The sequence below is a fragment of the Gymnodraco acuticeps genome, unplaced genomic scaffold (genome assembly GCF_902827175.1).
Source record: "Gymnodraco acuticeps unplaced genomic scaffold, fGymAcu1.1, whole genome shotgun sequence".
In the NCBI taxonomy this organism is placed as follows: Eukaryota; Metazoa; Chordata; class Actinopteri; order Perciformes; family Bathydraconidae; genus Gymnodraco; species Gymnodraco acuticeps.
Genome location: NW_022992206.1, coordinates 1,489,678 through 1,498,996, shown reverse-complemented (window position 1 = coordinate 1,498,996; position 9,319 = coordinate 1,489,678). Strand labels below are relative to the sequence as shown.

At 40.3% G+C, this 9,319-nt stretch overlaps 2 protein-coding genes across 2 annotated transcripts in view; one reads left to right on the top strand and one right to left on the bottom strand.

Annotated features, from left to right (window-relative positions):
• Positions 1-646: 646 nt before the first annotated feature.
• csrp1b (cysteine and glycine-rich protein 1b) lies at positions 647-4,430 on the bottom strand. Its single transcript, XM_034205803.1, has 6 exons — positions 4,378-4,430; positions 3,197-3,306; positions 2,621-2,789; positions 2,205-2,334; positions 2,015-2,108; positions 647-1,329 (listed from the first exon to the last, which is right to left on the bottom strand). Exons 2-6 carry the CDS (start codon positions 3,303-3,305, stop codon positions 1,253-1,255), a joined length of 579 nt encoding a protein of 192 aa, XP_034061694.1. The 5' UTR covers position 3,306; positions 4,378-4,430; the 3' UTR covers positions 647-1,252.
• Positions 4,431-7,399: 2,969 nt separating this feature from the next.
• Positions 7,400-9,319, top strand: part of LOC117539583 (neuron navigator 1-like) — an 81,600-nt gene continuing 79,680 nt past the window's right edge. Inside the window, 1 exon segment of the mRNA XM_034205799.1 lies at positions 7,400-7,628. Within this exon segment, the coding sequence (XP_034061690.1) occupies positions 7,554-7,628 (75 nt within the window). The 5' untranslated portion in view covers positions 7,400-7,553.

The window sequence follows — 9,319 nt, the reverse complement described above, 5'->3', positions numbered from 1 at the left end:
GTGCTAAAGTTTGCATTTGGTAAGTGTTTATGTAGTTGTGAGTGCAGTTATTCACTTAGCAGGAGAAATGAGGTGTTTTGCACTTTGGGTGTGTGGTTTTGTGAATTGTGTTTAGTGTTCTGAGAAGCTGAGCAATTTAAAAAAGAAATGTGTGTTACTGTAGCAATCGAGAAAAACTGTAAGAGAAAACATGTGTACATTTGAAAACGTCTCTAATGTCAGAAATTAAACATATTATTGATGACTTATCAATCGGAATACTGTCATACTTTTTTCTGTGTTTAAATTTGGACCTAGTTTGGCTGTGATGTGACTCACACACGTTGTAGTCTTAACCAAAACAAACAGCTGCCCCCCCCACCCCCCCTCCACATCTGCCCCTCTCTGGTCAGCGTGCCAGCTCCTCGGCGCAGGCGGAGATGGGGCTGAGCACTGCGACTCCGTTGTTCCTAACAACAGCTGGCGTTTTCCTCTGTTTGATGATGATTAGAAGGAATTACAAGCACACCCAATACCACACACACACACACACACACACACACACACACACACACACACACACACACACACACACACACACACACACACACACACACACACACACACGCCAGACTTTGACTCATGGAGAAAAAAAAATCTTTTTCACTTGTTTTTTTTTGTGACTGATTTATTTTGTGTCTCAGCAATAAAACATAATCTTAAGACAATATGTACAGCAGTAGACATGTAAGGCAGAAAGGGACGCTTTATCTTGAGTGTAACTGAAGCATTATGTAAGCTTGATATTTCAAAGCTGTCAGTCTTGAAAATGTCGATCTTGTTTTTTTCTCAGTAAGATGCCAACTTCCTTAAATACAAATGTGTCTCAACACTTGCCAAACTTAGTTCTGTTACTACATTAGACATGTCTCTTAGTATTGCAGCACAAGAAATTGGTTTTATTTTCCCTTTACTTTACCATTCAGTGAAACACACATGTGCACATCCAAACATAGTATTTTGTGCATTTTCAACATCAAGCATTATATTTTGAGCCGTCAAAAATAGGACATAATAATCTAGATCAAAATGTCACACAGAGCGAAATCTACTTGGTGAACTCGTATTTAAAGCAGTGTGTGGAGTGCCTCTGTCACTCCTCTTCTCCTTCAGCTGGAGTGAACAGAGTCAAATAGGCTAGATATCGACAGAAGGATCCTTGAAGTGATGCTATCTGAGCGATGTCGGTCTCTGGAGGGCCCAGGCTTCCGGTTTACTGGGAGTGAGCCAGAGCTCCGGCACCCTGACCAAAACCAAACCCTTTGGGGCCGAAGTTCTTGGCGTAGCAACCTGTGAATGAAATGACAGAGACATGGTTTATTAAAGCGGGTTGCTACTGACCACTGTGCTTTTAGATGTCGGGTGGTCTATTTGCACATACAGTAGAATATACATTACATTATAGAATATGAATACAAATATACTAAATGGCAGAAAGTCACGGGGGCTGCTGACCTGTTTGTACTCAAGTCATTTCCAGTGATCGTCTGCACAAGGTTACTGTTCAAATGTCACTGGCTGAGTTTAACCTCTGTGTACTGTTATTATACATGTTGTACACTTATTTACTGCCTATACAAAACATTTGCAATACAGTCATCCAGTTGTGATGCAGAGATGAGGATTTTCTCATTTGTGATAGATGTGAAAAGTACAATAAATAATTATTTCATCACCTAACCAACAGATTATTTCCTCAGTTAATCAGTATATTGTTTGCTCCATAGGATATCAGACAACAATAACAAATTCCATTAATTAAAAATGCGAATTCTATCCTAAAGCCCACACTGCTTTATTTTGAGCATCAAAGGCCAATTTAATATCACGCCGGAAAACTGAAAATATATTCCATTTTTAAAGTTGGACGAGGAAATGGTATGCATTTTTGTTGGACAAATGAATAAGTGATTATTGAGGGATTTGCTGCTTGATTTTTCTCAGACATCACTTCATGGGATTAGTTGTCACAAACCTTTACAGAAGATCTCTCCGTCTCTATCGGCGAGGGTTGTGGACTCGAGTCCTTTTCCACACTTGGCGCAGCGAAAGCAGCCTTTGTGCCAGGACTGATAAGAGAGCAGAGACAAAGTTAAAGAAATACAGAGAACTGTCAAATCATCATTTTAATTTAAAGTACAATCGATAATGCGTTTATCTCTTACATTTCCTCCTCCAACAACCTTCTCGGCTGCGTACACCGTTTTCCCACATCGAGGACACACATCTGAGCCTCCTTGTTTCTGAGCGAACTTTGAGGCGTTGGGGTTGGTTGTAGGGCGATGAGGCGCTTGTCTGTCATGAAGAAAGAGAGCTTTAAAGATGACAGTTGGGGAGGACTCTAACTACTAACAGATATCTGGGTCTCGTTTATGTTTCATCTCTTAGTTGAAAGTATTGAGTCAAACAAAAACTCAAACATTATATAACGTGTTGAAATCACAAAAGATCCAAGGCACTTCATAGTATGCCATTATATTTAAGGCATTTTCATTGTTTAATAAGAGAATGTACGAGTCATTCCACAATTTGGATGTACAGTGTAATTGTGATATACATAGTTGAAGTGCTGTTTGCTCACTCTTCAGGCTTGATCCCCAGTCCCTCTCCTGTGTCCATGCTCAGGGTGCCGGCTCCGCCTCCGAACCCGTAGCCTTTTGGCCCGTATTTCTTGCCATAGCATGATTTGCAGTAGATTTCATCCACATGGACGGCCACTGTTGTGCTGTCTAAGTTCTTCTTACAGACCACTTCAATCAACAAAAAAGAGAACACATTTGAAATCAAAATCACAAGCTCCCTTTCTCCAAAAAAAAAATTCTCAGATGATTAGCCGTGACATTACCCCAAACTATGCGTGACAATTTAAGGAGGAAACCCACTATGTGCTTGGCTGCCTCAGATACATACTTGTCTGTGCTTCAGGGAAAGTGTGTGTACCGTCCTCTGCCATATAAGGAAGCTTTTGTCACATGTTTCCACTGGATCCATATAAGGAGTGAGACATCTGAGCGAAATCCTGCTGAGGCTCACTTTCCTGCCCTGATGCCAAATACCCCGCATTCCAACCTGGCACAGGTCGTGATTACCTTTTACCCTCTGGAAGTTAGGTCAGTATACAAATAAAGCAGATTACCTGAGAACTTAAAACACTTACTGCACAGAAAACAGGATTTATGCCAGCTCTTCCCCTCGCACTGCACTTCCTCTGCAAAGTAGACGGTTTTCTGGCAGCAGCCACACTTGTTTCCTCCCCCGAAAGGCATTCTGTAAGCAAGCAGGAGAGCCTGTTGTGTACATTTGTCATTCACTGTATGTATAACATCTGTCTTTTGTAAAACAGATCAGTGTTGTTCTGCAGAAGGAGAACATCTGCACTACTTGAGGCTAGATGCAACAATACCTATACAAGGAGAGGTAGTAGTTTGCTATGATACACTTCTCTTTTTTCTATCTTTTGTTTGAGCATTCTAGCATGAAGGACTGTCCATCCCTGATAATAAAATGCAAAATATACCTGCTGCCAAGATAAAGATGAAATGACCTCAGAATACACTCTGTATTAAAACCACGCCAGTGTCAGCACTGAGTAACATACATGTAATGTCTTCATGGGTGATCTCATGTTATGAGGGTCGTCATCCACACAGAATGTCATTAATCTACTATATCGTTCTGGATAAACAGGAAATTCCCTGCATTTTATTTTGTAATCACACGTTAACAGTCTTGGGCTCAGACAACCCGAGAAGCTACCATGATTTAAGTTTAGTTACTCAAACAATACTTTAGAACATAATAAATAACAACACAGTTTAAGGATAGCTTTGAGCTAGAAGACTTTAAAAACACAGTAAACAAGAATATTTGTCCTGGTACCTTTTTTTTTTAAGGTTATCTAATTTCTTTCCTGCTGATGAACAGGAAACACTTTTGAAGCATAAAGTCATCCTATCTAGACAATAAGAGGAAGTGTCCATCTCTAAAAATAGGCCACTTAGCTGAAAGCCAAAGCCCAAAATATTAAGAAAAATACCAAGTTGTCGTTTTTACTGCATTTTATCCTGCATATTTTATGTTGTTTTTTTACAAATGTAAACAATAAGACTGACTTGTAGGCTCAAAGTAATATATGTGGTTAGGATTGTTGTTAACACACTAAAACCATACACTGTCAGTCATATTGTGTTTTCATCTCTTAAAATAAATACGGGCTGTTGTTTGAAGCTCAAACCATGAGGTCAAAGTTTTTAAGATAAAAACACATAAAAAAGAGGAAACAATAACTTGTAAATCTACTATCACATCTTAACATGTCGACATCTTAAATGAACCTACCTGAAAGTCAAAGAAGGATCCTCTCCTGTTGCTGAGAGATGTCTGAGTTTAGGAGAGGCAGAGGGAGGCTGAGAGGACACCAGGCTGAGGGAGGAGTCACAAGAAGGAGACAAGAGAGGGAGAGAGATGTTAGTACTAGTTTATTATGGGAGAGGTTTGGACACAGAAAGAGATCCTTCATCTCCACGTTTGAGAAACTGTTCTTGGTGAAAAAGAACAGAGCCTACTGCCAGAAAACAAGCATACATGAAATGTAAAAGCAACAGATGGATGGTGTTGTAAAAAGGAGCCCAAACTGTTAAGTTTCAAAGTAATTCTGCACATTAGCGGCCCCAAATGGAAAGTAGAGCTAACTGGTTTTCATGGTTTAAAGGTCCCCTATTATACTGTTTTTGATCAATACATTTTAGGTCTCAGATATATACAAAACATGTCTCTGAAGTGTTTGGCCTCAAAATACCAACCATAGCATCCCATAAACCCCTCTGTTTCAGCCATGTTTCAAAAGTGCGGATTCTGTGTCTGTAGCTTTAAATGCAAATGAGCTGCTGCTGGCCACGCCCCTCTGCGAGATATTTGGTTAAAAAAAGCACAATGGTGTTCTAGGAGGAGATTCAGGTGATTCGGGGGGGGCGGGGTGTTACCTTGGTTGGTGATTGGCTAATGGTTACACAAGCCACAAAAACATTATGACATCATAAAGTGGCCAAGATTTGATCAGCTCATTTTCAGACAGGTTTTTATTTTGCATAATAGGTGACCTTTAATATCTACATGTAATGCAGTAAAACCTCCATAAATATTGACTTGACCAATCCGAAAGTCTCTCTGTTGAACACCTCAAATAAATATTTTAACTTTTATTTTGTTTCATCCTCTGAAAGCTCTGTTCGTCATATATTATTTCCTCAGAATTACATTGTGAGGGATTTAGTGTATGTGCTGTCTCTTTGTTTTAGGTGTTTAGGGAAAGTATTGAAGATCGAAACTTTGTAACTCATGGCTTTGTAATCACACATCCTTCATCTCACTGAATTTGAAGGGAGACAGTTTACGCTTTAATTTGAGGTTGTCTTCATATTTAAACAGTGAATACAGAACCAACAATACAGTACAGCCTTTCACACATAGTTGCTAAACCGTAAGGTGCATCAATTAATTGTCCAAACTTCGATAATAGGGCTTGCACTTTAATTTAACATTATATATTTGTATAGATATTTCCCTATGAGTTGGTGGAGACTAAATCAGAGTTGAAAGGAGAGTAAATACTGGACGTGAATTCATCAGACACGACCACAAATACAAACTAATGTTATCCCATGTCTTCTTTATTTGTAAATAAGCAACTGTTGCAATCAACTTCCATCAAATCAAATACATCCACATACAGTAAAGGTGAACAAAGGTCATAGTTGTTGTGTTGCAGCTGGCCAACATGCTTTATTTGCAGCAAAAGAATGCTCTGCCTTCAGTACTGCAGCCATCTTTTCTTCTGGCTTGTTTCAGGAATTTTGTTCCACTTGTTTCCATCCGTCTGGTATTTAGCACGTGCAACACATGATCAGTTGGATTGAGGTCAGATGTCTGATCTGGCAAGTCAACAGCATTCCGCTAATTTGCACCAAAAACCTCCTTGTTTGCCTCTTTATGTCGGTTTGGTATCATTGCTGCTTATCTTGAATAGACTACTGTATAAAGAAGAAGAAAAAGGGCTGCAGGTCCACTGCTCACCAAATATGTTTGTGAATAACCTCGAATACCCTTAAAGCTGAAAGTAAAGAGCTGCACTATATTCAAATTGAGAAATTGAGTATGAGAACATTTCAAGTTTGAATCTAGTGGGCAATCAACCTTTGTGATAGCTGATTGTGTTTCAGATCCTTGCTCTGAACCACATCTGACCTTTTCTCATGTGAGCTCCTGCGGTGGATTAGTCTTCTTGGGGGTTCTTATGTTATCATGCAATGATCAGTGACTGGATGTGTGTCCTCCCGGCGATGCTTTTGGGTCTGTTAAAGAGAACATCATAAGCAAATTCTTAGGTTCATATTTTGCCCAGTCTGTTCTGATTGGTTAGCTGGTCGGCTCTGTTGTGATTGGTCAACCGCTTACTAGTGATGCCCGGCCCCTTAGTCTATCACGTACAATGAGTTGGAGCGCTAGCCAATAGAAGTGTGAGTGTTACAAAGTGATGTCACTACGTTATAGAAGTACATTGTTGCTGTCTTGTGAGAACAATGTTCCTCCAAAACATACATTTTTCATGATTCATGAGAAATATGCCAACAATGCATTTTTCAGATGTTCTAAAAATATAAATATTCATACTTATTAGTTATATTATTTAAAGAAAAAAAACAGTTGTTTTGGAGACTTTTCACTATGTCAGTATTGCAACAGTATTGTTGTTTTGATAGTAAGAGCATGTGGACTTGACACTTGTTTGTGCGTGACGACTACTAGCACAATGAGAGCATTGTTGGCCTTTTGTTCACTCTCTTTCATTCTTTATTAGATCACATCACACGTGTGACCTTTACTGTTCTCTATGATAGATGAATGGCATGGTCAGATTTACTATAAGGTCATCCTGCTGTACTATGGAGCCTTAATTCCTTATTTTATTAAAAAATAAATAACCTGGATGTTAGCGCTTCTGGCTAGGCTCACACATCTCCCAGAAGAGAAGGATCAGGAGAGGTGAAACTGATAGGGAGGATGACATCGATAAAAGGAGGGAAAAGCCAGCAGAGAGTGATGCTGCTCAGTCTGCCTTCCTCCTTCTCTCCAAGCCCTGCAGGCTCTTCACCATCATAGGAAGAGACAATGATGAACTCAAGAAGACTATTTATAGCCCACTATTGGCCAACACTAGCCCTCTATTTCTGCTCTGTGGACATCCGCCCTGGCTTGTTGTGTAGTATGTGCACATGTGATTATGTTCATGACGGAGAGGGAGAGGAGAGGAAGAGAGGAGTAGAGTGACAGAGACTCAATGATTTAATCCAGAGGAAGAGGAGAGGATAAGAGGCAGGGCTGAGGCTGGGCTGGGATCCATCCATCAGCGTGCGGAGGAGTGCTGAGAGCTTATTGGACTCTCATAGAGGAATTCAGCACAGTCTCTCTTTTTTTTCCGTTTGACCTGACTGGCAGCCAGGACTCCTCCCCTGGTAATGGTCTCTCTTTTTGGCAGAGGGTTTCACAGAGGCTTTGCCAACTTGTCAGGTGAGGAGGTAAAGCCGGAGGAGGTGAGTTCATGCTGAGAATGTGTTTGAATAGCCGTCACCGTGTGAAAGTGTTTCGATATTTTACTCGGTGGTATAACTTGTTAAATCCATTGCGGCTGTTTGGAGTTTTATTTCTCCCAGAGTAATCTATTAGAGTCTTGTTTTGCATGTTTAAGATGCATGTTTTTCTATGTGTATTAACTTCAGTGTAGAGCTTGTAAATCAATGGGTTGACAAACAGTTAGACCAATCTGCTACTGTTTTGATCATTTATCAATTATATAAAGTGTTTTTTAATGCTAAATACCAAACATTTACAGTTCCTGCTTCTCAAATGTTAATATTTTCAGATTTTCTTGTTTTTTAAGAATTTTACACCACATGTGTTTTCGGGTTTAGACTTGTGGTTGGACGAGATGTGACATTTAACTTGGACTTTGAGGTGTTATGATGGGCATTTGTTTCACTTTTTCAGCACTAATCCATTGATAGGATAATCAATAGATTTTTTTTATATGGGAAAATATTCGTAAAAGCCATCCTTTGCTGACAACATAAATCCCACTCATTAAACTAAATGCACTTTCCCCCCGTATTAAGTCAAGTCACTAATCCGCCTAAATACTTTATAGCAATAAAGCTCTTGTTTATTTTGGAGTCCCAGTCTCTGGAAAACAAAAGCAAGCTGTTCAAACACAAGAAGCCAGAAATAGTTTGTAATATTTCATTTTCATGGATCAGGATATGGAAATACAACCCTTTGTTCGTCCATGCATTTCAGGGGGGAAGTGAGATCATTCCGGGATGGCAGAGGGAGTTTGGCAGGATGTGTGAGCTGCATGGCCCTCTCTGTCTGATTCAACAAGCAGCAGTTTGATCATGTTTCACTGAGTTTAAAGTGCTGACTTCTGCTCTGCGGCACGCACCGTGGCCATAATGAGAGGGGAGGTGATGCAGTTTCATAAATTAGTCAGTAGAGGTCATGTATGGGCAGAGATTGTGTTTTAAGTGGTGTTGAGGCACACCCTGATTTCTCCATTTCTGGCTTTCTCTCTTCTCTCATGTACTTTTTGCTGTAATCCACGCTGATGCAAAAGGTGACGAGGCTTATTAACTGAAGCAGAACGTGCAGAGCGCATTGCAGCGTGAAGTGCACAATTAATAAGCTGGGAGAGTAGGCTGAGGGATGAAGGACTTTGCTATCTGTTCAATTCTCTCGTCCTGTGTGTACCTGCCTGTGATCCTGGGGATTCTTTATCTCGGCACCTCTAATTAAGCTGTGATTATGTTCAGCACTGTGCAAGAGATATAATAATGTAGATAGCAATGTGAATCTCTCAAGGTCAGACAGCAGTATGTGTGTCTGTGTGCAAGACTAATAACACATTTCTGAGTATGTCCATGTCCAGCCAGTGCCCGTCTTTGACTGTAATCCTCACTTATCTCATGTCTGTGACTCAACACAGAGGATGCAGGGTTCTTATTTCCAAACTGCCTCTCGTCTATAATCTCTCTGTATGAACTTAAGTCATCCTGCAGAGCAATTCACTTCAAGGAGAGGCAATATGCACTAGGGGAATATATCATAACTTGCATCACACCACCCGTTGCCCTGCGTCCTCTCCCCAGTTGTGCTCTCGGCACACGCTACATGTGGTCATGTTTCACCAAATGACCTCGGCCTGCACTAATTCAGCCTTGTAAGATGATTG